The following is a 22,330-nucleotide window of genomic DNA, read 5'->3' on the forward strand; positions in this document are numbered from 1 at the left end:
ATTAAATTTAATCATTAAGAATGTGAAAGATCTAATTATGATCTCAGCTGTTTTTTAAAGCAAGTTAGTTTTCCAGCAACACGCAATCAAGTCAGCCACCAGATGTTAAAAGAAGGGAAAAAAAGAAGTTATTTTTTCCTTCTCAGGACAAACGGAGGAGCCTTCGAGCACCCTGTCGTCTCCCATCCTGGACACCCCGCTGGACTCCCCCCTCAGCTGCGCTGACCTCACGCTCGACTCCACCGGGGAGCTCACTGTGGAGGACGTCAGGGACTTCCTAACGTAGGCGCGGGCGCCGGTTTCACACGTACTCTCCGCCTTTCCATTTTCTGCGAATTAATTTGTTTATCCGACAGAACTGTGGACGAGGCCGAAAATAATCTGAAGAACATGAAAGAGGAGGAGGGACGCTCGACTGGCATCCTCATCAACTGAACAGGTGAGAAACACGCGGATAGAAAGCATTTCCATCCAGACCCAACGGAACACATTCAGTGTTTGATTCTGGAGCTCAGAGTCAACACGCACCGTCTGTTAAACCAGCCCAGGGCTGTTCAGACTCCATAGATCACCGCTTTTATGAGGCAGTGAGGAAGAGACGAGACCGTGATAAGTTTCCTCCACACTGTGTGCAGTTTTATCCTGGATAATCTGTGAAATAGCAGTTTTACCTGGGTTAAAAGAGGTGTGTGTGACTCACGTGGCTGTGTGTTTATTCAGCTGCATCTTTTTTAAACTCTCTGCTTCTCTCTGGTGGTGCTACTGAAAACAACACAGGCAACACGATGCATATCATTTAATTTAGTTTGTCTTCTGGGTTTTGTTGAAGCGTTCCTCGGAGGGGCTTGAGCGGTTCTGATGGACTGGATTTCAGTGCTGGACCACAAACATCTCCCATCAGCCCACCACGGAGCCCCACCCCCCCACCAGCACTCTGCACTCTCCTGTCAGCCAGGCACAAACCGGGAGGGGAAGTCTTCTGCCATTCCTCCCGCCGGATGAACAAACTCTCTTCCTGTAACCACTTTGGAAACACGACGGCGCCTCCTACACAGAAAGCCAAGCACAGCACAGCGTGGCGTCTGGAAGGCCTCGGAGCTGAAGATTCCAATGCCGGGAACTCAAAAGTGACGTTTTCTGCTCGGCCCAGAGACTGTGGCTCAGCTCCACGAGAGACCTACCATGTTGTTTTGTTGATAGTTCCTACCCCCCCCTCCCTCACAGTTCTGTGGCACGCTTGGCTCGGTGTTAAGTTTTTTTTGCACAGTTTGAACTGGAACCGGCTCTCTGTGTCACTACCCGTTTCTACGAGACTTGGGAGGGTCGTGGCGTTGGAAGGCAGAAAGAGTCGCAAATTAAGTATTTTTTTAATGAGCGCTGAAAGCTTGTAGCAGGTCGAGGTTTTGGGCATAAATCGACGAAAACCTTGTCTTCTCCCCATGGATGGAAGAAACTGTCGTTAGTATTGAAGAAATAATTGAGTACTGGGACAATGAAGGTGTTTTATATCGCAGAGATTGTTGCTCTATGAACTGTTTTGTGTGCTTATTTTGGGGAAAGAGATGTTTTAATGAGAAACAGATTTTTGGGGATATCACAATGTGGCTTAAAAGGGAACCAGCTGGGGAGGAGGAAGTAAATGTGGTGCTCTGTTGTTTTTTTTTTCCTTTTTAAATCTCTGCCATATGCGTGACCTCATGGCATCGGTCCTCTTTTACAACAAGGAATCCTTGGGGCCAGGTTACCGTGGAAAACTAGGGTTTCTTTTTATGATTTTCTGTAAGTATTTCCTCTGCGATTCAGAAATAAAGAGCGGATGAAGGTGAAAGCGACGTCGTACGGACGTTAACGTTTCGTCACCTCATGCAGAAGTCTGTTGACAGGACTCAGGGAAGTGTTGCAAGGTAAGCGAAGTCAGTCTGAAAGTGTGGCGCGCTCTCTGAAACTGCGCGTTCTCGGCTTTGATCGGCAGTATTTTAAACGCCTTTTTAAAAAGAAAAAAAGTCTTACAGTATCTAGATGAGCTTTCACAGAAGACAGGTTTATAGCGGTAAGCCGACGATAGCTTCTCCATCCTCACGCTAAATTTAAAAGGACCTCATTTACAGATGTAGCTCAACAGTTAGGAGTCGCATTGGTGCGCTTTCTGGTGACACGATTAACCCTTTCATGCTGCGGCCGGCACCATTTAGCTTGTTTTTTCTCCTTAAAACCCACAACTGAGATGAATTTGTTTCTGTTGTCATTCAGTTTCACGTGTAGGAATTTATTAATGGTGTCATTTAGCATTTTGACTGAAGAATTGTGAATGTTAATAAAGTTTATTTACTCTCTAAAGACATGGTCCCCAGGTCGGTTTGTACTTTCAGATGGATGGAGACCATCTGTTCACAGAGAGGAAGAGGACCAGAGAAAGAAAAAAAGACCCTGTGGTGTGACATTTTATTTTTATAGAAAATACATAAATAAAGCATCTGCAGGTGGCATCAGGAGCATGTGCACATATTCAGACTCTCAAACAGGCGTGAAATAAACATTGCAGCCGATTGTGAATACAGACCTTTTTCTTGGACCAATGCCTGCACCCTACACAGGTCACATGATCACAAGAAACGCTGTTTTTTTCTAAAGTGACGCTGGTCCAACCATCAGCGGAACCAGACGCCCGATATGATCTCCCATTAACTAACGCGCTTCATTCTGAGGAAAGCAAAACACTTCAAAGATTTCACACCTGCAGAACAACGTTTTACACGACTACTGCAAACCTGTCGCAAACAAGCGTTTTCTCACTGAAAATAAACATCTCGACTAGTTGAAACGCAGCCCGTAAGTATGATTCCATCTCCCACGCTCTCCTGATTGCACATTTTTAAACATCTGTCCTGACATGTAAAACAAATCTGTCCACCTCTAAAAACTTGCACGCTCTCTTTGGCCAAATACACTTCCTCGCGTCTAAAGAGGCTAACGTCTGAAGTATCTTCACGTGAGAAAGTGGTAGAATTTGTAATCGGATCAGTAGAAAAGTTGGTGACAAAACAGAATGTGGGCCTGAAGGGAAAACCCCGTTTAAGTGAAGGCGCATAGGGCAGACACACAAACACACATGAAAATATATACGTATAAACCGACATTCTTCAGAAAACAATTACAGTGCCGTTTTCCCCATTCAGTCCCTTAAAGATAAAAAGACGAGTACAAACTGTAAAATCAACCAGCTCCTGCCTCAAACTGCTTCCCTTTAAGCTGCGTGAATGGCACCAAGCGCAAAGGAGAGACTCCTCCGCTGAAAACGAGCAACCAAGCAGCATGAGCCACGTGAAAGCAGCTAAACAGGTCGATATGTTGGTGGGGTGGAGATATAGCTTCCCTTGGGTTTTATAAATCTGTGCATCTCAGAATCATTTCATCTCTAAACATAATTCTCTCCTCTCATTCGACACTAAGATTTAGGCTTTCTTAGAAAAAAAAAAAAAAAGTTTTGCCATCTGTCTCAGGCATACACCAGCCAGCCGCTCTTTAATGTTTTCCTACACTTAAATGCGTCCAGGTTCGTTTCCGGCCGACCGGCAGAAACCTGCTGGCCAAAAAAAAAAGGACGTAGGGGGCGGAGTCTCGGGTAACGCTGGGACTGGCGGAGACATCTTATCTTATTGGTAGAGAACTACATGGCAGCACATTGATCCGATGAGCACGCGTGAGTCGGCGGTTGGCCTTATGAGGGCGGGGTTTTGAAAGCTCCCCAGGCGTGGAAGCAGCGCGTGAAGCAGTGCGGCTCGTTTCCCTTCCTCACCAGGCGCAGCTTCCTCGGCTGTTCGGCCTCTTTGGAGCGCATGTGCTGGATGTAAACCTGGAACGGGAAGAAAAGAGGAGCGGTGAGGACGATGCGAGTAACACGCACGCAATCCGCAGGCGTGTCCGCTGCCACTCACCTGGCAGGCTTTGAGACTCAGCTTGATCTCCACCTGGCTGGTCTGAGTCCCGACCCACATGTACACCTGAGAGGAGAAAAAAAAGGGGAACAAAAGCACGAAAACGCAATCAGTGACGCACAGCAGTAAATATGACGATCTAAAACCACGTCGCACGCTCTGGTACCTCATTGCCGTTGTCCAGCAGCATGATGTCATCATCGGCCAAGTCGTCCTGACAGAAGTCTGAGCACTTCTCCGACACAGAGAAGTAACCCTTCTCATTGGAGCACCTGAGGGACGAGCAGGGAGAGGACACGGTGACGCACGCCAGCGCTGCCGGTACAACCTCCACGTCGCCGCAGAGACAACAAACGTGCTCTTACCTGAAAAGCCGAGCGTGTTTCATATATTCCGCATCTTCGTCGTACTCCTTCTGAGAACCAATCCCAACCCAGAAGAAATTCTCCGGCTCCTCCCCCTCGTTTATTACCTAGGAGACGCATCAATGGTTGACGTCAACTGTCGGGGCTTAGCACAGCGTTACTTACCTAAAACGACCACCAAAGATGGGCTCGAGCGGTGGACGTGGCGTCTCACCTGCTTGCTGTACGTGTCATCGAACATGGTGTTCATGATGTCCTCGGCCAGCTTGGCCTCGTCGGGGTCGGCGGCTCGGCCCACCCAGGTGTAGACGATGCCCTGGTTGTCTGTGCTCTCAAATGGTACCTGCAGGTAACACGTGGCGCGTGATTCAAAGCCAACAAGTCTGAGGCGTCTTTAGTGTGTTTTCAGGGGAGGTTTTGAAGTATTCAAACCTTGAGGACGAAGCAGAACTCGGAGTTGAGGTTGCTGGAATCTGTGCCAATCTGGATGGTCCTAAAGGAGAAAAACGGGGAAATAAAATGTTCAGCAAAGACCTTTCTTTAAAAAATAAATAACTACAATGTCAGACAGACAACAATGAATGACAGAATACACAGCGTCATTATTTATTGGGTTTACATTTTCTCTTACGATTGGAATCAAGGATTAAAAAACAATAAGACGTCTTTAAACCTGTGCTGGTGTGTAAGTGTGCCTGGTGTGCGTAAGTGTGCCTGGTGTGCGTCAGTGTGCCTGGTGTGCGTCAGTGTGCCTGGTGTGCGTCAGTGTGCCTGGTGTGCGTCAGTGTGCCTGGTGTGCGTCAGTGTGCCTGGTGTGCGTCAGTGTGCCTGGTGTGCGTCAGTGTGCCTGGTGTGCGTCAGTGTGCCTGGTGTGCGTCAGTGTGCCTGGTGTGCGTCAGTGTGCCTGGTGTGCGTCAGTGTGCCTGGTGTGCGTCAGTGTGCCTGGTGTGCGTCAGTGTGCCTGGTGTGCGTAAGTGTGCCTGGTGTGCGTAAGTGTGCCTGGTGTGCGTAAGTGTGCGTAAGTGTACCTGGTGTGCGTAAGTGTACCTGGTGTGTGTAAGTGTACCTGGTGTGTGTAAGTGTACCTGGTGTGTGTAAGTGTACCGTGTGTGTCAGTGTACCTGGTGTGCGTAAGTGTACCTGGTGTGTGTCAGTGTACCTGGTGTGTGTAAGTGTACCTGGTGTGTGTAAGTGTGCCTGGTGTGTGTAAGTGTACCTGGTGTGTAAGTGTACCTGGTGTGTGTAAATGTACCTGGTGTGTGTAAGTGTACCTGGTGTGTGTAAGTGTACCTGGTGTGTGTAAGTGTGCCTGGTGTGTGTAAGTGTGCCTGGTGTGTGTAAGTGTGCCTGGTGTGAGTAAGTGTACCTGGTGTGAGTAAGTGTACCTGGTGTGCGTAAGTGTACCTGGTGTGTGTAAGTGTACCTGGTGTGTGTAAGTGTACCTGGTGTGTCAGTGTACCTGGTGTGTCAGTGTACCTGGTGTGCGTAAGTGTACCTGGTGTGTGTCAGTGTACCTGGTGTGTGTAAGTGTGCCTGGTGTGTGTAAGTGTACCTGGTGTGTGTAAGTGTACCTGGTGTGTGTAAGTGTGCCTGGTGTGTGTAAGTGTACCTGGTGTGTGTAAGTGTGCCTGGTGTGTGTAAGTGTACCTGGTGTGTAAGTGTACCTGGTGTGTGTAAATGTACCTGGTGTGTGTAAGTGTGCCTGGTGTGTGTAAGTGTGCCTGGTGTGAGTAAGTGTACCTGGTGTGTGTAAGTGTGCCTGGTGTGTGTAAGTGTACCTGGTGTGTAAATGTACCTGGTGTGTGTAAGTGTACCTGGTGTGTGTAAGTGTGCCTGGTGTGTGTAAGTGTGCCTGGTGTGAGTAAGTGTACCTGGTGTGTGTCAGTGTACCTGGTGTGTGTAAGTGTACCTGGTGTGTGTAAGTGTACCTGGTGTGTGTAAATGTACCTGGTGTGTGTAAGTGTGCCTGGTGTGTGTAAGTGTACCTGGTGTGTAAATGTACCTGGTGTGTGTAAGTGTACCTGGTGTGTGTAAGTGTGCCTGGTGTGTGTAAGTGTGCCTGGTGTGAGTAAGTGTACCTGGTGTGTGTCAGTGTACCTGGTGTGTGTAAGTGTACCTGGTGTGTGTAAGTGTACCTGGTGTGTGTAAGTGTACCTGGTGTGTGTAAGTGTACCTGGTGTGTGTAAGTGTACCTGGTGTGTGTAAGTGTACCTGGTGTGTGTCAGTGTGCCTGGTGTGTGTAAGTGTACCTGGTGTGTAAGTGTACCTGGTGTGTGTAAATGTACCTGGTGTGTGTAAGTGTACCTCGTGTGTGTAAGTGTACCTGGTGTGTAAGTGTACCTGGTGTGTGTAAGTGTACCTCGTGTGTGTAAGTGTACCTGGTGTGTGTAAGTGTACCTGGTGTGTAAGTGTACCTGGTGTGTGTAAATGTACCTGGTGTGTGTAAGTGTACCTCGTGTGTGTAAGTGTACCTGGTGTGAGTAAGTGTACCTGGTGTGAGTAAGTGTGCCTGGTGTGTGTAAGTGTACCTGGTGTGAGTAAGTGTGCCTGGTGTGTGTAAGTGTACCTGGTGTGTGTAAGTGTACCTCGTGTGTGTAAGTGTACCTGGTGTGAGTAAGTGTACCTGGTGTGAGTAAGTGTGCCTGGTGTGTGTAAGTGTACCTGGTGTGTGTAAGTGTGCCTGGTGTGTGTAAGTGTGCCTGGTGTGAGTAAGTGTACCTGGTGTGAGTAAGTGTACCTGGTGTGTGTAAGTGTGCCTGGTGTGCGTAAGTGTACCTGGTGTGTGTCAGTGTACCTGGTGTGTGTAAGTGTACCTGGTGTGTGTAAGTGTGCCTGGTGTGCGTAAGTGTACCTCGTGTGTGTAAGTGTACCTGGTGTGAGTAAGTGTACCTGGTGTGTGTCAGTGTGCCTGGTGTGTGTAAGTGTACCTGGTGTGTGTAAGTGTGCCTGGTGTGTGTAAGTGTGCCTGGTGTGAGTAAGTGTACCTGGTGTGTGTCAGTGTGCCTGGTGTGTGTAAGTGTACCTGGTGTGTGTAAGTGTGCCTGGTGTGTGTAAGTGTGCCTGGTGTGAGTAAGTGTACCTGGTGTGAGTAAGTGTACCTGGTGTGTGTAAGTGTACCTGGTGTGCGTAAGTGTACCTCGTGTGTGTAAGTGTACCTGGTGTGTGTCAGTGTGCCTGGTGTGTGTAAGTGTACCTGGTGTGTGTAAGTGTGCCTGGTGTGCGTAAGTGTACCTGGTGTGTGTAAGTGTACCTGGTGTGAGTAAGTGTACCTGGTGTGTGTAAGTGTGCCTGGTGTGCGTAAGTGTACCTCGTGTGTGTAAGTGTACCTGGTGTGAGTAAGTGTACCTGGTGTGTGTCAGTGTGCCTGGTGTGTGTAAGTGTACCTGGTGTGTGTAAGTGTACCTGGTGTGAGTAAGTGTACCTGGTGTGTGTAAGTGTGCCTGGTGTGCGTAAGTGTACCTCGTGTGTGTAAGTGTACCTGGTGTGAGTAAGTGTACCTGGTGTGTAAGTGTACCTGGTGTGTGTAAATGTACCTGGTGTGTGTAAGTGTACCTCGTGTGTGTAAGTGTACCTGGTGTGAGTAAGTGTACCTGGTGTGCGTAAGTGTACCTGGTGTGTGTCAGTGTACCTGGTGTGTGTAAGTGTACCTGGTGTGTGTAAGTGTACCTGGTGTGTGTAAGTGTGCCTGGTGTGTGTAAGTGTGCCTGGTGTGCGTAAGTGTACCTGGTGTGTGTAAGTGTACCTGGTGTGTAAGTGTACCTGGTGTGTGTAAGTGTACCTGGTGTGTGTAAGTGTACCTGGTGTGTGTCAGTGTGCCTGGTGTGTGTAAGTGTGCCTGGTGTGTGTAAGTGTACCTGGTGTGTGTAAGTGTACCTGGTGTGTGTCAGTGTACCTGGTGTGTAAGTGTACCTGGTGTGTGTAAATGTACCTGGTGTGTGTAAGTGTACCTCGTGTGTGTAAGTGTACCTGGTGTGAGTAAGTGTACCTGGTGTGCGTAAGTGTACCTGGTGTGTGTAAGTGTACCTGGTGTGTGTAAGTGTACCTGGTGTGTGTCAGTGTGCCTGGTGTGTGTAAGTGTGCCTGGTGTGTGTAAGTGTACCTGGTGTGTGTAAGTGTACCTGGTGTGTGTCAGTGTACCTGGTGTGTGTAAGTGTACCTGGTGTGTGTAAATGTACCTGGTGTGTGTAAGTGTACCTCGTGTGTGTAAGTGTACCTGGTGTGAGTAAGTGTGCCTGGTGTGAGTAAGTGTACCTGGTGTGAGTAAGTGTGCCTGGTGTGTGTAAGTGTACCTGGTGTGTGTAAGTGTACCTGGTGTGTGTCAGTGTACCTGGTGTGTGTAAGTGTACCTGGTGTGTGTAAATGTACCTGGTGTGTGTAAGTGTACCTCGTGTGTGTAAGTGTACCTGGTGTGAGTAAGTGTGCCTGGTGTGAGTAAGTGTACCTGGTGTGAGTAAGTGTGCCTGGTGTGTGTAAGTGTACCTGGTGTGCGTAAGTGTACCTGGTGCGTAAGTGTACCTGGTGTGTGTAAGTGTACCTGGTGCGTAAGTGTACCTGGTGCAAAGTGCGCTGCCGTTTGTGCGTATGTGGTAGAGAGACGGCTGGGCAGAGTCGGTCTTCTGTTTCCTTTTCCCTTTGTGGATGATGAACTTCCTCTTGAAATGGGACAGGAACTTGAGGTTCTCCTGCTGCTGGGTCATCCGCACCACCTAAAAGGCGGAGCACAACATCAGTTCAGCACAACTCTCAACTAGAATTAACACCATGTATCGAGGTGTTGAAATCTACTTCTTGCCTTGAGTTTTCCCGGGAAAAGACTCTCAAACTTCTTCTGTAGGGAGAAGGTGAAGGTGAGCCAGCCCATGTTGGAGGCCTGCCTGCCCTGCCAGAAATACACCACACACTGGAAGTCCTCCTCAGGCTGTTTCTCCTCCTCCTCATCTTTTCCTCCACCTCCTCCTCCTCCTCCCTCACCCTCCTTCTTGTCTTTCTCATCTTCCTCATACTCCACCGGGACCCAGTATCTAAAAAAACAGTGATATTAAAGTACGGTGCGGCAGATAACTTCTTACTGACCAGGTATGTCAAAAAGCAACATTTTAGTATTTCTTGATGTCCCAGTTACACTAACACACACACACACACACTCACTCACCTGCAGAGGAAGACGTAACAGTCCTGGGTGTGGAAGTGTCCAAACTCCTCCTCAGCCAGGCGAGCAAACTTCTTTCCCTCCAATACAAATCCTTCCATGCCCTCCAGGTCCTCGTTCCACTCCTCCATCAGTTGTTCAGCCTGGACATGTGAGAAGGGAGGATTGTGTTAGAGTGACAATAACAGCGCAGAGCAGTGAGGGGCTGCCTGGGGAGGAAGAGGGCTGTGTATATGTATGTATGTATATGTATATTTTTGTGTATGTACTTGTATATGTTTGTGTATGTGTGTGTATGCAGACTGTTTTCATAGTCTGACCTATAGTCTACCCGATTAACCATTTAAAAAAAAAAAAAACAACACATGACAGCACATTGTGGCATTTCATGTTTTCTGTTGAACTGATATCAGGAAAGAATCAATTATTTTTATGTAGCAAATCTAAAAACAAGCTTTTGAGAAAATATTTGTGCAAATGCAGTGGTTAAGTTCACGTTCAAAATAGGCCTACCTACCGCCTATGTTATGTATTCTAAGTGTACGTTTTATCTACACAAGAATCAACAGTTTTCATGTTTTCACACTGTTGTGTGGTCAATTTTCTGAATAAAATGTTTCTTAAAATGATCCCCCCTTCTGGTTTTTTCACAAATCACATCCTGTATGCATGTATGTATATACATAGATATGTATGCGTGTGTGTATGTATGTATGCATGTATGTATGTGTGTGTGTGTGTGTGTGTGTAAAGGGAGAAGGGAGGATTGTGTTAGCGTCACAATAGCAGCGCAGAAGTGGCTGCATTACTTCAGTGAGGGGCATGGGGGGTTGCCTGGGGAGGAAGAGGGCTGTGAGGTCTGCTTTCATCTGGTCTTTCTGCTCTGCGTCCTTCTTCACCTGCGAGACGACACGTTAAACACACCGTTTACATGCTGTTACAGACACGCAAACATGACCTGCAGCTGCTCTTGGAGTTCCTGTTAAACCTGAACTCACCTTGCCCTGCAGGTTATCTTTTTGTTGTACAGTCTCAGCAGCTCTGGTGTAGTCCACCTTCAACACATCGTCCCAGTTCTTAAACTTGGATTTAAACACCTGAGGAACAAAAGAGTACACTGTATGAAGCGGTGTCCCTGTGGAGGTTTTTCCATCTAAACAGTTAGAAGCAGTTTTGAAATTGTTGGCTGTTTTAATATCCCCAGCGGGCGCTTAAGATCAGAACAGCGTTACATTTCCAGCCTTTGGAAAAGCTGCTCGGTGTTTAAAACCTAATCATAGCCCATTTGAAAGGTTACCTGGGTCTCGGTGCCCTCGAGGTTGCGGGTGACGCAGGCGTGCTTGGGCCGGTGCAGCATGGAGCAGACCTCCTGGCCCAATTTCAACGCCGCAGCTCGGACCAGACGGGGAGACTTTCTCCCAATCCAGATGAAAACGTCCGACCAGCAGTCCAGGATGTACACGCCCTTGGTGTCCAGCAGAGACTGGAGCTGAAGAGAGGAATCAAACGGGGGTGCAATGAGATAAAGGAAGGAGGGGAGTGACTGCCATGCTTTCCAAACGTGCTTTTTTCTGCTGCGACTCGGCAGAGAAACGCACCAGTCTGAGCTCTGGCAGGGTGTCCAGTTTGATCTTGTGATCTTTGTGTTCGACAGACAGCTTGTAGTTAATCTGAGGCAGCTCAAGGTAGCCAAGACCCAGACCCACCTACAGGAGAGACAATCACACAAGATATGTTTAGCCACATGCAAACTTCAGCTTCGCCAACTTATTGAATTAAAGACTGACCGAAGAGCATTTTCTGAACTTTGTGAATGGTGTCAGTTACACGATGATATGAAATTATTTACTTTGTATAGTTTGGGTCTGACAGGAGAGAAGTCGTCCGGTACGTGTTTCTTGATCTCCTCCGGCTGTCCTCCCAGCACCTCCCAGAAGCCCGGAGGCTCCTGGTTCTGCATGAGGGTCACGATCTCTGCCTTCCCCTTTCGTTCATTCTTATTGATCTTTTCCGCAAATAACCTGGAGGATGACGACAGTTTCACAAAAACACGTTTTTTTTTTGGGAGGGTGCAAAAATGTTTTTACGTGCAATTCTCTCTCTGACGTATTAAGAAAAAAAAACAACAGAAAAGCAACCCGACTTGTGCGTTACCTCGCCTTTGTGGTGCCGCTGAGAGTGGCGTTTGCTCCTCTCCAGATGAATATTTCCAGCCCCGTGTCCAACAGGAACACAAAGCTGCCGAGGAAGATGAAGAGGATGTCAAACAGGAGTAAGAAAAAAGAAATGTGTCAGATTTTGTAAGGGAGCTACATGCTGTGGCACAGTGTACACTGGCTGGTATATGAGGCTGTGAGCGTGTGTGTGAGAATCACCGAGGGTCAAGGGAGGAGGCCTTAACAGGCACAGACTCCAGTCGGATGTTCTTCTTGCCATAAACTCTGTACAATCTGTAAAAGGCAGAAAAGCATTGAAAACCCTTTTTCTGAGCGAACAAACCGGCTGCTGAACGAATCGTGGCTAAAAGAGCGAGAAGCTGGCGCAGTTTGTGTGTGGACCTACCTGGCAGGGTAATGTGTGTCTTCCACCGTGTAAAAGCCGCTGGCTGTTCCGCCCTCGATGTAGGATATATCATTGTTAAAAACCTGCACGCAAGACAAAACCTGTCAGCAGCGCTTTCTTGCACCAGAACACATCAAAGGGAGTCGTTTGCTTCTACGTCTCGTATGAGCTTGTGTTTGTTGGCGTCCTACGTACGGCGCTGAACTCCTCGCTCTCGTCTCCCATCTCCTCCCGAATCGTCCTGCACTCTGCTCCCAAGAAATTTCTGAGGTTGACGGCGTGAATGGCGGAGCCCGCTTTCTTATCCAGCGTGGCCTCCTGACCGATCCAGTAGAAGATCTGCCAGTTTAAGGCTCCGTTGTCGTCCAGGAACGTCTGCAATGGCCCAGAGAAAAAGAGAGATGAGCAGATTAATGAGACATCCCTGCGGGTGCTTAGTATTCTCCTGCATGCGATGATACTTTTTAGCTGGTACCTTGAGGATGATGTAGCAGTCAGCCTCGTAGAACTTGCCGTGGAAAGCTTCGTCGATTTGTATGGGGACAAAATTCTCTATCTGCCACGCTGTTACACCAGGAATCTGTGGGAGGCCAAAAAGAATTGAAAAACTATTTTAACCCACTGAACTGGGATGAATTTGGGAGCCTACACTTCGGCTGAGGCCACTCTAAGGACAGGTACTTTACCTGGCCCACATCCTCCATGAAGAACTCAGAGTAATCCAGGTGAGGCTTCTCTAGACTCTTGTCCCAGCGTCGAACCTTCAAATCGCCGTATTTTAAGTCGCCGCTCTCCTGCACAAATAGCAGATTTCTTTGTAAGGACAACCTGAGCTATTCTCCTTCCAACACCTCTCCGCTTCGAGCATATGAGAAATAACTCATAAGTCGAGGTAAATGGACAGTTTTCCTACTAATTCAACTCAATGAGCGGCGGTGACATCAGTCTGGGGACAGTGACTCGTGTTTTACAGTATGAGGGGAAAACAGCTCCTGCCCACAGAAAGCAGGCGGCTAATCCTCTGACTCACACTCCCAGAGTGAACGTGTGAGGCGTGATTGAAAAGTTCAGAGATTACACCAGATAAAAAGCAGGAAGTTGATATGCTTCAGTCGATCTTCAATCTGTTTCACTCATTTTGTGCCCGACCCCCTTTCAGAGGAATGAGGTTTGTTCATTAGGCCACCCAACGCTGACCTTTATGAATAAGTTCTATAAATGCCAAAGATAACACAGTTTGACAGACATATAATAGTGTTTTTGTACCTCCAAGTTGTTCCTCTCTTGTGCGACATCACTCATGCCTTTCAGGACCTGCTTTGCCTGATCGTCCTGAGAACAGTCCTTCCTCCTCCTTAGCCTCATCTTCCTCGCCAGATGATCTCTGGGGCTGGCACCTGGACACACACAGACGAGTCGTTCACAAAGCAGAGAAGGGCAAGAGGGGCACTTATTGTTACTGATAAATGAAGCCTCGCGTACCTCCCCCTGCAGCCGCGACAGTAGCAGCCGAGGCTCCGGCCAGACGCAGCTGGTTCTGGAGGGAGAAGTCGATGTTGTACCACTCCGCTCCTCTGTCGACTGGCTTCGGAGGCATCACCAGGTTTGGGTTCTCACGCACATCCAGTATCTACAGAAAGAGACATGAATGAGTTGTGTGTTTTACATATTTCAAAATAATCCAACCCACATTCATTTCAATTTAAGCTTGAGAAATGTTGCTTGTAAAAGCGCCTTAAATCTTGCACTCATACGAGTATTTTATCGGAGTACTGTACCTCCAAGTCTGTCAAGAAGTGGATGGCCTCGGGCAGCGTTACCAGGCGGTTTTTATTCAGAACCAGTTTCTTTAACTTGCCACACCTGGATGACAACACAGAGCCACACGGTCAGGCCAAAATCTGTCATCTGACTATTGCTTTTATCCAAGGGAAATAGCTATGGGTGTGTCTGCGTTCAGCTCACCTGCAGAGCCCCTCTGGGATGAGTTCCAGGTTGTTGTTGGCTGCCATGAACTCGGTCAGGCTGGACAGTTTGCCCACGCCCGGCGGAACCCCATCAAAGTCCAGTTTGTTTGAATTGACATACAGCTTCTTCAGTTTGGACAGCTTACAGATGGCGGACTGTGCGGAGACACAAAACCAAACTTAAAACCGGCTCTTGGCGAACAACACTACTTCGCTTCTTGCACATTTTCACAAAGACGTCGGCTAAACGGAGGTAGCTAGAAACTGTCCTTACGGGAAGTGAGGTGAGCTGGTTGCGACTCAGGTTAAGTGTCTCCATGTGGGTCCACTGGTCAATGCACAGGGAGAGTTCAGAGATCTGATTACTGCTCAGGTTGAGTCTCTTCAGACTGCCCAGGGAATACAGGCACTCTGGTACCCGGGTCAGGTCGTTACATGACAGGTCAACATCTGGGAGAGAAGGAGAGGAGGAGGCTAAGAAAGTAGAAAACAAATGATTTTACAATAACTTAAAGGTGAATGTGTGTGTTACCTGATAAATGTGTCAGTCCCTCCAGGCTGGTAGGCATGTTGCTCTGGGTCCTTTGGGTGTTCCTCAAGTGAAGGGTCTGTAACGCCACCATGGCCGGGAGCTGGCTGCTCAGATACACAACAACAGTCAGAGCAGAGCAGCAGATCCATATTTCTGTTCCATAACTAAAATAATCACATGGGTGTAAAGGTTCGAGGTGAACAACTAAACAAAATGGTGTCTGTTTACCGCAGCTGGGCGTGCATCAGCGGGTTGTTGTTCAGAATCAGAGTCTGCAGGTGCACCAGCCGTCTCATCTGGGGCGGCAGGCTGTCCAGCTTGTTGTCGCTCAGGTCCAGATACAGCAGGTCCGTCAGGTTGATGAACAGCTGGTTGGGGATGGAGTCGATGCTGTTGTGGCTGAGATTCAGCACCAGCATGTTCCTGCTGTTCTCCAGGTCTCTGGGGATCTCTGTCAGCTGATTGCAACTCAGGTCCTAAAAGGGACGTGAGGGAAAATGTATTGAGAGAGAACAATCTGTAAACCACAGCAATGCAGAAAACAAAAGCTGGAAAAGATGGAAGGTTGTAGGTGAAAAAGTGAAGCCGGTTGACTTGTACTGATTGCGTACCAGCACAGAGAGGTCATCGAGCTGAAAGATGTCATCTGGGACTCCAGAGTTTTTCAGGTTGTTGGCTCTGGCTACCACCGCCTGCACATATAAACAAAACATGTTTTAGGACGCCATCACCACAAGATTTCCCACCAGCACGCACAGGAACAGGAACAGGCGACAGCTGCACCAGAAAACAGACCAATTGCACCATCTTCAGCCGCATGAATAAAAGAACAGCACAGTGTGGCTGCACGTGTGTTTTCAGTTACCCGCAGGTTCGGTAAGCTGGAGAGTTCTCCGTGTAGGGTGGTCAGGCTGTTGTGGCTCACAGAAAGGTGTTCCTAAAGATGAAAAACAGAGGTTCTGTTCACCGATGTACAAATGAACCATAACGAGATAAGCCCATAAGCTTTTTTCTTAAGGTGTCCATGTTCCCACTATACTAAAGCTCAGATGTCGCTAAGCACAACTTTCTGACTGCAGACAGGATCAAACTAAGACAGATGTTGAGTTAAACACACCGACACTGTGATCACTCGCCAAGATACACTAATCCTGTTTATCCTAAGTGGAACTGGTTAGATCAAGTCTGCTCACACTGATCCGTTTCTTTCACTGCGGCCTGCTGATCTCTGCTGCGACGGGTTACATTAGGTAATCCTATCACACAGACTGAGATTAAAAGCAAGGTTGTCTGTGTTGTTAGTCCAGTTCTCTGCCTGTACAGGATGCTCACGGCACACATGGAAACCAAAATAATTACATAAAAGTTACCATCCATCCATTTTCAATTCAGAATCACATATTAATCTAATGTGCATGTTTTTTTTGGACTGCGGGAGTCAGAGTATCTGCAGAAAAACTCACACATGCACAGGTAAAATATGCAGACTCCTACTCCCACATTGTTCAGTTAAAACCCAGATTTAGGCAGGTGCATGCAGTGCGCTCAGTACAATGATAAACAAAGCGTCTCACCAACTTCTGTAGAGAGGCCAGCTCCTCTGGGAGATAACAGAGTCCCGTCCTGTTGAGTTTCAGCCATCGCAGGCTGCTCATACACTTGACATGCTCAGGGAAGTATCCACCCTGCAGTTGAAGAGCAGAGGAAGGTGGGAGAAAAACACAAGCTGAGAATAACGCAGGCACTAACTTTTAGTTAAGTGTTGCAGTGCTGAAGGATATGGAGGACCATGTAAAAACTGCACACATGAGATAAAAGGCTGACGTAATCCTCGTCAATTTCACTGATAATACAGCTCAAATCTGTGTAAGAAAAATGTAGATCCTTGTCGGCTGAAGACAGGCATCAGACATTGACCGGCTAACAGATAAAGAAGTTGTTTCGCCTGCATTTCTGCGATACCTTTAAAATGCACTTCACATCATTTACACAAAGACATGTCAGCCCAAACAGATACATGCCAGATAAACACAGTGTAACACCACATTCTGACATCCACTTATGGCTTTCAGCCAATGCAAATGCTTTAACAATCATTTTAGTTATTGCTGTTGACAAACGAGAAGGAACCATGTCATCATTTGTGTGGGATTTTTGGAATGTGGCCTAATACTGAAAGTAAAAACGGCACATCTAAGTATTTCCAATATGATCACAGTAAAGCAACAGGAAAGGTGTGGTTAAAGAAAATCTTCTGACAATACTGCTAAACTATCCGCCGCTTTTGACTCGCCTTATCTGATGGTGTCCCCTCTTTCATGTGCAATGTAATTCCAAGTCATGACAACACTGGGTGACCGCAGTCACTCACCAAGATCTATAACGTTGACTAAGGTTCATTTTGGCCGCACATTAATCGGAGTTAAACGCTGATAACCACGCTCTGATACATCGCTAGTGCTTCTGACCCAGACAGTTAAAGTTAGCAAAAAAGGAAGCTAAATTGGCAAAGTGACGTGATATTGGAAGTAGTGACTCATCCCGAATTATCCAGAATATTCCAAACAAACAAACAAACAAACAAAGTAAAGGAAACATATTTTAAAAAACCATTTATCCTTAACTAAAGTCTGTAAACCAACAGGAGGGCTGGTTGTGGGCGAGACCGGACAGCTACTTTGTCAATTTGACAAATGGCTAACGCCCAATAACCGAAGCGTTAAGCTATGCTAGTGTTTCAGCGACTTTAGCCGTTTGTTGTCGAGTCTCCTACTTGGACTGGCTTTGGCTAAGCTAACCCTAAATGTAGGTACTCAACTGCGGAAACAAAACTAACGAACACTGCTGAAAGTCCTTACTTTGAAGTCGTTTCCACTGAGGTCTACCCCCCTTATGAAGGGAAGGACTCCGGTGGCAGCCATTTCTGACTAGCTGATGTCAGCTGCTCAACCCTCAACTGACTATTTTGGTCTAAAGGGAGAGAGGGTTGTGGCTGGTAGACGACAACTCTTCTTTTTGTTAATAAAGCGCGCCACCATCATCCTTTCTAGCACGCTACCGCCACCTTCTGATTCGGTTCGTCGTGTAAGAGCACAGTTAAGCCTGGAGGCGCCCTCCAGTGGTCATCGTGAATTTTACAACACATCCCGAGCGCAGTTGCTTTGGCTCAAAAAACACAAAACTCAACAATACCGAAAACACAACAGCATTACCAAGAATAAAACAACTAAAACAACACACAGAATTTCCAAAAATACATGAAAACAGATGTTTGGTTTGGTTTCGCGAAATCTGTTTTATAATGCTTTTGTTCTTTGTACCTTTGCCGTGTATATGCCGCTTTGTTATGCTTTATGAAATGTTTTTTTGTTTTGTTTTCTTTTTGCTTTGTTGTGTTTCTACAATGCGTGTGTTTTACTTTGTGGTGGCGTTTTATAACATGCTGGTTTTACATTCCGTCTAATGGAGCGTGTTTCTCCTTTTCAACAGAATTGTCACAAGTCTCCGGACAAATGCGCTTTGAAAGTGTAATAATATTACACTTTCATAATAAATAGTGTAATAATAAAGTGTAATAATATTACACTTTCATAACAGACTTTCTTTGTGTGAATTGCTATACCGCTTATCATACCTAAACAAACCCGTGACAACTTTGACAGTCACCAGTAGTAAGCTGTTATCAAATTTTGTCAAGTCATTCGGATCGCTCGCGCGAAACCGGAAGCAATACGATTTCCCTTCAAATTAAAGCTACTTATTTAAAAAACGATGTCTCGTTAATGCTTATCGATGCAGTTTTGTCTTATTTTGAAAACAACAGAGACGGAAGTTCCCCTTGTATTTAGACACAATGACATCACCGTCGACGTAGATCTCGGCCGTTTAAAGGTCCGTAGTGTAGCTAGCTCCTAGAAAAACAAGTAATTGTTAGTCTAAATTATGGACAAGAACACAACGCGATACAATGTCCAACTTTATATCTATGATTTGTCAAGAGGAATGGCTCGCAACCTCAGTCCTATTATGTTAGGTAAGTTGTCAGTAAATATAGAGAGAGCGATGCGGTGGCCTTGGAGACAACGATGATAATAATATGTGGAATCGTGTACAATGTTAGCCTATATAACACAGAACGTTTGTTGTCAGGAGTAGCGTGACAACATTGAGTTAAGCTATTTAAATCTAGCCACGTTGGATTTATTCGTGCCTCAAATTAATGGAAATATCAGACTGATGGGTGTTCATATGTTCATAATGTGGGCTATAACCTCCTGTTTGGAACGGCTGCCATTGCAGATTATTTGATGCCTTCTATTCTTCTTACTTGTTTGTTTTATTTATTTTTTCCTGTTGCAGGTAAACAACTGGATGGTATATGGTAAGTGTGACACCCTCAGCCATGAGTACATTGCAGTCAGATGTAGGTCAGTGACTGTCCTGTTTCTGTTCCTATAATACATGCATCAAATAATCTATAAAGCACACAGTGATATACCGTGACTCATTACGATGTCACTTCTTTGTAGAATCCTCAGTTGAAACAGTAATTACGGTGAGAGGTTATCAGATTGTCATAGTCAAAGTTGTCAGTAAATAAATAACCTGCCGCACATGGATAAAAGTTGATTTCATCAAGCCCTGATTTTTACTTTTAAACACAGTCTATCTAAGCTGTCATGTTTAATGTTTGTTTATTGTTTAGTAAAGAGCCACTGAGCTGTTTTAACACCAGTGTTCTGACCTGGATTTACCCCGGTGCTTTTCCCTTCAGGCACACAGCTATTGTAGCATATGGTGATGAGTTCTTCTTCGGAGGGGAAGGGATCTCCAGCTGTCCACCGGTAAGACACATAACAAATGGACCGGACTCCTGTTTCTGGATGTACCGTAAAAAAAAAAACCATCAGAGAGCCGGTCACTCTTTTGTGTGGCTGCGTTGAAATATTTCAGTTTTGAGAGACGTCTTCTCTGCGTGTTTGCCAGGGTGGGACTATGCTGGGACCTCCGGACACGGTGGTGGATCTGGGCGAGACCGAGGTGACTGACGAGATCTTCATGGATTACCTGTCCTCCCTTGGAGAAAGCACATACAGGTCTTTTAATAACCATGCACCTCTTCGTTTGCCCTCTTTTAGCCTTACGTGAAAGCTGCTGTTGTTTTTGAGCGTAACGCAGAGGAAAAGCATGAAAGGATGGGCTGTTTTTTATCCATTTCTTTTTTTCTTTGCTCAGAGGTGACAGGTATCGACTGTTTGAGCACAACTGCAACACTTTCACCAACGAGGTGGCTCAGTTCCTGACGGGCAGGACTATCCCTTCTTACATCACCGACCTCCCGTCTGAAGTCCTGTCCACGTGAGTGTAAAAACCCAGTTTGTCAAGCACGACTGTGGCCACCAGCACTGTGGCCCGTGTCACCTTAAAATCCGAGCAAGACACAGGTGACACAGACACCGACAGATAAAAAACACTCCCGCTTCCCCACCTTCATTGGAGAGGATTAAATGACCTCTCAGTAGTAATTATATACAAGTTTATCATGCAGCATAGGCTTTATTAGAAGACGGGTGCCAGCGGGTTTCCCTCTGCTGTCGCACAGGCTCGACTGTAGATGCACTAACTGGACACATTGGGCTTCTGAAATGAAGTTTTTCTTTCAATGTGCACAATACCCATTTGTTGTTGAACCGTTTTGAAGAGCCTCTTTGATTTCTGTTCATCACAAGGCCAGAGACACAAGTTTTACCACAAATTCAGTTCACCGAGGACAGGCGGCCCTGCCTGCGGTTATGGCAAAGGCCTGGGCTCAAACTGTGTGAACCAGATAAAAAACAGGCTGTGAAATGTGGATAAAAGCTAATAAACACTTCCCTTCGTTTAATTTGAAGCTAAGCACGCCAACAACGTGTCAAATGTTTAAATGGAGACACGAACGTGGGCACCTCACGCTTTGAAAGACCGATTGACACTGTCCTTTCGAGGCAGAATGGGGTTAATGGAGATCTTGTGCCTCTCAGCTGGCAGTGAAGTTTGTCACAGAGCCAAATCATGTGTGAGGGAGACTGTGGCAGAACGCCAGGCAAAAACAGGGTGTTTTATAATTCGAAACAACTTGAAAGTGAATATTCGGTACGAGCGCCTTCATTCTTCAACACAGCCTGAACCCTCTGAGACAAGCCTTTAAGCAGTCTTCAGGAATAGTTCTCCAGGCTGCTTGAAGGACATCCCAAAGCTCTTCTTTGGACGTCGGCTGCCCTTTTGTTCCGTTCTCTGTCGAGGCGATCCGCACTGTTGAGGTCCGAGCTCTGGGGAGGATTCATCCATTCAATTATCTGTCTTTGTGACAGGCTGCAAGTGTCACAGTGGTTAAACATATAATTAAAAATGGGTTACTTGCCAAATTATGTTCATTGTGCCTGAATGATTCACAGATCAGTGTTCAAAACACTCCTCAGAAAAGGGAAGGAATAGAGAGAAAATGAATAAAAAGCTATGCAGCCAATATAAAAAAAAACTGAAATACCTTCAGAAAGCCTGGAGAACTCAAGACAACTTTAAAATATCACGAGAAAGTCTGGCTTGATATAAAGAACATAGAGACATGAGGGGTGGATGAAGAGAGTTCAACAGTCTGCATATTTATTGAATCACCCTGAAAGAGCCCTTGTTCGTGTTCATTGTCAGATTCTAATGGAAACTGTTTCTTTGATGTAAGCCAGTTTGTTGGAGTAAGAAAGAAAAAGAGAAATTGCTTTCTTTTTATTCATCTTAAGATGTCGAATCAAATCTTTCCGTTCCATCTGCAGACCGTTCGGCCAGATCCTGCGGCCCATTCTTGACTCCATTCACATCGCCCCTCCGGGAGGTAACGTCATCAACAGGGGAAGAAGCATTTAACCCGAGCCAGCAGCAGAGTGTTCTCCAGGTCGCTTCCACTGTTGTCAGTCTGTAAGAAGAAAAAAAAAGAAAAAAGTCTCAACTAATTTTCCCTTTTTTTTTTTTTTTTTCCGCTTTCTTCCTTCAAATGCATCGCTGATTCAAAACGAATGGCCTCCAACTTTGGAGGGAAAACATTGCCTGTCTTATCAGATTTGTGCGTTCTGACTTCAAACGCAGCACCCGGTTATCTCATATTTTTTAAATCAAAAGCTAAAGGATACAGTATACTTGATGAAGTGCTGGACAGAGATTTACATTTTGAAAACCCTGATATTTGTTAAAAACAGTGCAGTTGCTGCACATTGGGCCATCAGGCTGAGTTCTGCTGCAGCTTTGGCTCTCAGGCACAAGTCTCCTTTAATTTGAAATGAAACTTTAGCACGAAAAAGGAAGTTTTTTCCCCAGATTCTGGTATTACAGCAGGTATCGAGTTATGTAATTTCCATTTTTTTTTCTGACATATTAAAGAATTCATCATATGTTGCCATATGCTCTGCTTAGAGTCATCTACCGACTGCAGTGGATTTTATCCGAGTGCACACTTTGGCCGAGATTTCCTTAGCATATCGAATTTCAGTGGATGTAGGTTGATGGGAGGACGGCCGATTCTTGGAAGGTCTTTTTTAACGTCAATCATGTTTCCACTGTGTTTTCTTTTGTAGTCTCTTGTTATTGTTCCCCATCAATACCTCAGATTTTTCCTTTCCGTCTGGTGTGGTCGAATTCTTATAACGCCATCTTTAACTATATACGGCACACAGCAGGTGATCCATGCCTAACTTGCACCGAGGTTCTACACTTTCTTTCCACACACGTATGTGTTTGTATGCGACTCGATCCGACATCCGAAGATGTGCGAAATTGTGGACCAAACGCAC

General features: G+C 46.3%; 3 protein-coding genes across 4 annotated transcripts in view; 2 read left to right on the forward strand and 1 right to left on the reverse strand.

Moving 5' to 3' along the window:
• llgl1 (LLGL scribble cell polarity complex component 1) overlaps positions 1-3,029 on the forward strand; it is a 26,877-nt gene extending 23,848 nt beyond the window's left edge. Inside the window, exons 22-24 of the mRNA XM_072368142.1 lie at positions 147-282; positions 357-439; positions 830-3,029. Of these exons, the coding sequence (XP_072224243.1) occupies positions 147-282; positions 357-435 (215 nt within the window). The 3' untranslated portion in view covers positions 436-439; positions 830-3,029. The remainder of the gene's footprint in view (positions 1-146; positions 283-356; positions 440-829) is intronic.
• flii (FLII actin remodeling protein) lies at positions 2,429-17,520 on the reverse strand. Its single transcript, XM_072368140.1, has 31 exons — positions 17,369-17,520; positions 16,085-16,195; positions 15,376-15,447; positions 15,122-15,202; positions 14,739-14,986; positions 14,511-14,614; positions 14,253-14,428; positions 13,977-14,134; positions 13,790-13,874; positions 13,494-13,641; positions 13,278-13,408; positions 12,698-12,805; positions 12,487-12,591; positions 12,207-12,386; positions 12,012-12,094; positions 11,825-11,899; positions 11,604-11,687; positions 11,299-11,470; positions 11,048-11,155; positions 10,747-10,938; positions 10,448-10,546; positions 10,259-10,348; positions 9,453-9,592; positions 9,093-9,321; positions 8,852-9,006; positions 4,733-4,793; positions 4,515-4,643; positions 4,301-4,407; positions 4,102-4,207; positions 3,936-4,001; positions 2,429-3,853 (listed from the first exon to the last, which is right to left on the reverse strand). The coding sequence occupies exons 1-31, from the start codon at positions 17,429-17,431 to the stop codon at positions 3,719-3,721; spliced, it is 3,801 nt and encodes a 1,266-aa protein (XP_072224241.1). The 5' UTR covers positions 17,432-17,520; the 3' UTR covers positions 2,429-3,718.
• Positions 17,521-18,375: 855 nt separating this feature from the next.
• desi1a (desumoylating isopeptidase 1a) lies at positions 18,376-22,046 on the forward strand. 2 transcript variants are annotated; one of them, XM_072368910.1, is made up of 6 exons: positions 18,376-18,543; positions 18,870-18,891; positions 19,285-19,354; positions 19,497-19,606; positions 19,746-19,868; positions 21,320-22,046. In XM_072368910.1, exons 1-6 carry the CDS (start codon positions 18,453-18,455, stop codon positions 21,408-21,410), a joined length of 507 nt encoding a protein of 168 aa, XP_072225011.1. In that variant the 5' UTR covers positions 18,376-18,452; the 3' UTR covers positions 21,411-22,046. The 2 variants fall into 2 exon arrangements, with proteins under 2 accessions (XP_072225011.1, XP_072225012.1); XM_072368911.1 differs by lacking the exon at positions 21,320-22,046 and adding an exon at positions 19,932-21,287 and having other exon boundaries at positions 19,746-19,900.
• The last annotated feature ends 284 nt before the right edge of the window (positions 22,047-22,330 follow it).

This window comes from Leuresthes tenuis, unplaced genomic scaffold, assembly GCF_036924035.1.
Source record: "Leuresthes tenuis unplaced genomic scaffold, fLeuTen1.0.hap1 SCAF_17, whole genome shotgun sequence".
Classification (NCBI taxonomy): Eukaryota; Metazoa; Chordata; class Actinopteri; order Atheriniformes; family Atherinopsidae; genus Leuresthes; species Leuresthes tenuis.

Bases quoted from the DNA above. Each gene is read 5' to 3' on its own strand.
- flii (XM_072368140.1), bottom strand. From the start codon at position 17,431: ATGGCTGCCACCGGAGTCCTTCCCTTCATAAGGGGGGTAGACCTCAGT. The intron at 11,688-11,824 runs GTGATTCTCACA...CTTCCTCGGCAG, and splicing joins GCCTCCTCCCTTGACCCTCG to CTTTGTGTTCCTGTTGGACA. The intron at 11,156-11,298 runs GTAAATAATTTC...TCTCTCCTGTAG, and splicing joins TCAGACCCAAACTATACAAA to GTGGGTCTGGGTCTTGGCTA.
- desi1a (XM_072368910.1), top strand. From the start codon at position 18,453: ATGGACAAGAACACAACGCGATACAATGTCCAACTTTATATCTATGAT. The intron at 18,892-19,284 runs GTAAGTGTGACA...TTTTCCCTTCAG, and splicing joins AAACAACTGGATGGTATATG to GCACACAGCTATTGTAGCAT. The intron at 19,869-21,319 runs GTGAGTGTAAAA...TTCCATCTGCAG, and splicing joins CCGTCTGAAGTCCTGTCCAC to ACCGTTCGGCCAGATCCTGC.